Raw genomic sequence first — 3,791 nt, forward strand, 5'->3', positions numbered from 1 at the left:
TGATGCAGAGCAGTTCAGGAGAAGAAGATTATACATATGCTGGGGGAAGGGGAAGAAAAGTCAGCCTGCTGGCTCCAGATGAAGAACTGGTCCAGGCAGTTCATTGAGACACACCTGGAAGAATGCACAGTGTGAGTCAAGCTCTGCCAGCTGCAAGTTTGAACAAGTATGACCAACACAACAGGATAAACATTAGTGTTCAATGCTGGTACTGTGAAAAGAAGGAAATGTACCAGTGCAGGAACAAAAAAGGCAGATAATACCCCAGACAGTGGGAAGGGTCTAGTAATGAGAGTAATTGTGGGTTTATTTACAGACCCACCCAGTCAGGTTGGAGAAAATGAACAACTCAGATCTACCCCCTCGAAAAAGTGTGAAAGTGGTGACTTCAATCCAAATCAGTCCTAGGTTTATATGTGTGTGATTTGTGCTGTCAGGTCAACACAATGAAGGCAAAGACATATGAGGAACACAAAACACAAACTTTACTGCTCCAGTTAGTGTGATAATCCACAGACCTCTGTTAATAGTTTCCATCGGAAATAGTGTCTGCTGAAGTAGTGGTGTCTGTAGATTATCAGATGGTTGTTTGTGGAAAGACACTTTGCTGTTCGAGTTTTTTAAATGTCATCTTTATTGCTTTGAGCTATAAACCTGATTTATTCAGTCGTTTTCAGGTGAAGGAGTAAGTTCAGCATGAGGTAGCAATCTAAAAAACCTCAGATAACACTGAAAATGTCTGCATAGCTCACAACCACAACCGGCTGACTTGGAAAATATGACTTTTTGTGCCATCCTTCGACTCCATTTCATTTTTTATTTTTTTTTGTTTGTTATCACAACGCTACATTTTTCTTATCACGGGTTACTGTGAAAACACTGGAATTCTCCATTCTGAAGCAGGAATGGAATGACAGATTCCTGTACTGGGTGGGTCCACACGTCAGCGTGGGTGAATCAAACTGAACAGAGACTCCTCCTCTGCTTGGCTAAAAGTACCAATCAACCCAAACAATGAGGGTGCTGCTCCTAGCAACAGAGCAATCTACGGCCAGCGGGAAGGAAGACTTTATGAAGCACACGGAAAAAATGAAAAGTCAGTGAGGTTTTTTGTTTCTCTTTAAACCACAGTCTTGTACAAAATCTACAAATCACTCACACACAGAAGGCAGCTGGTTTGGAAAGACAGAAAGTGGTGTTGCTTATGAGGATACGTCCTGTTTAAGACACTTAAATAAAAACTGTTTATTGTAGCTGCTTCTTATGAAGTTAAAGCAGTTTGCACTTCAGTTTATGAGCCTTTCTTTTTTTCCTGGCTTTATGTAAAAAAAAAAAAAAAAAAAAAAAAAAACAACCCAAGCAGAACTCAAAAATGAAAATGATCTTTAATAAAAAAAAAAAATATATGAACAATCTTGCAATCACGCTGCATTTCAGTTTTCTCTAACATACACACATCCTCAACATCTGTTTACAAAACTGCATTTCAGCTTCATTACTCTCTGCTGCCTGTGAAAGCAGTTGAAACAGTTAACGACAGTAACATGCACAGCACAGTCGCTCAGGCTTGTAGATAAATTATATAAAGTACAGTATTCACAAAGAAGTCGATCTGAGCTGTCTTGACTTTGAGGATGGAAGAGAACAGCCAGTGTGGAGTAAAACCTTACACAAAACATTGAGAGTCTGGGCGCAGAGAAGAGGGAAAATTTTAGACAGAAAACCATATGTGTTTGTATAACTCTACTTGGCTGACTCCAGTAATTGATCTCATGGCTGGATATGACACTGCAACACACAAACTTATGTCGTTTCATCTATAAATACTGTGACTCGAACCAAAACCAGGGAGAACATTCTTGATCAATGATACATGTGGCAAGCACACTGTTTATTTCAATGCTCCTCTAGTCTGCAGTTCAGTGTTCCCACTTCTTTGACTAAGACACAGGAAGGAACTACCTCCATTAAGGTTTAAGTCTCTGAAAAGACACATCTGCTAACATGTCTTTTAAGGAAGTGCCTGTGGTTTGGGAAGGAGCCCTTTCCTTTTTCATGTCTTGTTTCTCTTAGAGTCATTGCCCACTCTCGTTTTCTCAAGATATTGCAACGCTGTACGAAGGAGCGGGTGTTTCTGGGGTGTTGGATTTGCTCATCTTTAGGTTGTTGGCCTCCATCAGGCTGCTTCCACTGGACATGGTGTTGGTCATGGGGCGATGGGAGCGTTTTTCCCCTGTCAAACATTCAGCGCAGCGTTTGCCAATCAAGTAGAGGATTTCAAAAACAGACAGCACGATGCAGGCCAGGCTAGTGACCACCATGAAGATGGTAAAGATTCGCTTTTCAGTGGGTCGAGCAATGAAGCAGTCCACCGTATTGGGACATGGCACCTGAGTACATTTGATGAGAGAGGGGAAGTCGTATCCCTCATAGATGTGGTAGAGGAGGTAGACGAAGGTGGCGTCCACACCTATTTTAAACACCAGAGTCAGGACGTACGTCCACCACAGACCGCCACGCTTCTTGCCGGTGTTTTGGTAGAGCTTGCGGCAGTTTTCTCCATACTTGAGCCGGTGCTTCCTCTCTCTGTCCTCCCTGTAGGCGACATGCATCACCACCAGCAGCGAAGGGCAGGTGACGAAGATGAGCTGCAGAGCCCACAGACGCACATGTGACACCGGGAAGAAGTGGTCATAACAGACGTTGTGGCACCCTGGCTGGGCTGTGTTGCACTTGAAGTCTTTCTGCTCGTCACCCCATACCTTCTCTGCTGCCACCACGAACACCATGACCCTGAAGAGGAAAACAATGGAGAGCCACACTCGGCCAAAGGCTGTGGAGTACTTGTTCACCCCACTGAGGAGGCCCTGGAGAAATGCCCAGTTCATGACTAGGTTTGTTCACAGCCTGTCTTCTCTTCCTGCTGATGGAAGACAGAGGAAGGCTCTCTACAGCTGAAATGGCACAGACAAACTGAAGGTATCTGCCAAACACAAGAAAACACAGGCATTATTACACTGCTGTTAAAAGTATGACAGAACAATGAACTGTTCTGGAGTTCGGCCAGTAGAAGTCACGTGTTTGGATCGCCCTAAAATAAATAAATAAATAAATAAATAGCCTAAACAAACAAACAAACAAGCACCGAAATCACCTAAACTTTTTGTTTATTAAACCTATGAATCCATGGCTATCTAAGCAGGCCTTTTTGTGTTGTCGCTGTACTCAGATAAAATCACACAACTCTCCTTTACTTCACACTTTCACACCGACCCGACTTCTACAGTTTACACATTTCGTGCGTAATTGCGCATAGCCAAACGGCCAACTTTAAAACTCGCTCAACACAGATTAACACACGCATAAAACACTCTGTCCTCCATTCCGATGTGAAACTTCACGTATTTATTTGCGTACTTACAGTTTTTAGACTTTTGTTCGCGGTTCCCTGTCGGAGCGGAGGAACGGGCTTTGGATGAATCTCACCGATGGGACTGTGTGGGTTTCTCAACTCAACGGGAGTGGAAGGGGTGGAGTTGGTTTTTTCTTCTGCCTCTGCCATGTCTTTTCACTCCTCGACCTGCCCAGGTGTGGCTGCTTCGCTTCACTTGGCTTCACTTCGCTTCGCTTATTGCCCAATTAAGGAAAGAGGAAGACCCGTACGACTAGTCAACAGCGGGTGACATGTAAACAATTTTGTAAAACAAAGTTTGGTTATGTAATCATGGTTTACCCATATTCTGTTAAATATGGACATATTTTAGGTAGAATATATTATAGAAAAGAACAAA

The 3,791-nt window shown here is 43.1% G+C and overlaps 1 protein-coding gene across 1 annotated transcript; it reads right to left on the minus strand.

Annotated features, from left to right (window-relative positions):
• Positions 1–1,366: 1,366 nt before the first annotated feature.
• gjb10 (gap junction protein beta 10) lies at positions 1,367–3,577 on the minus strand. Its single transcript, XM_030125908.1, has 2 exons — positions 3,422–3,577; positions 1,367–2,983 (listed from the first exon to the last, which is right to left on the minus strand). The coding sequence occupies exon 2, from the start codon at positions 2,886–2,888 to the stop codon at positions 2,097–2,099; it is 792 nt and encodes a 263-aa protein (XP_029981768.1). The 5' UTR covers positions 2,889–2,983; positions 3,422–3,577; the 3' UTR covers positions 1,367–2,096.
• Positions 3,578–3,791: the final 214 nt, after the last annotated feature.

Source organism: Sphaeramia orbicularis, chromosome 22, assembly GCF_902148855.1.
Source record: "Sphaeramia orbicularis chromosome 22, fSphaOr1.1, whole genome shotgun sequence".
NCBI classification, from domain to species: Eukaryota; Metazoa; Chordata; class Actinopteri; order Kurtiformes; family Apogonidae; genus Sphaeramia; species Sphaeramia orbicularis.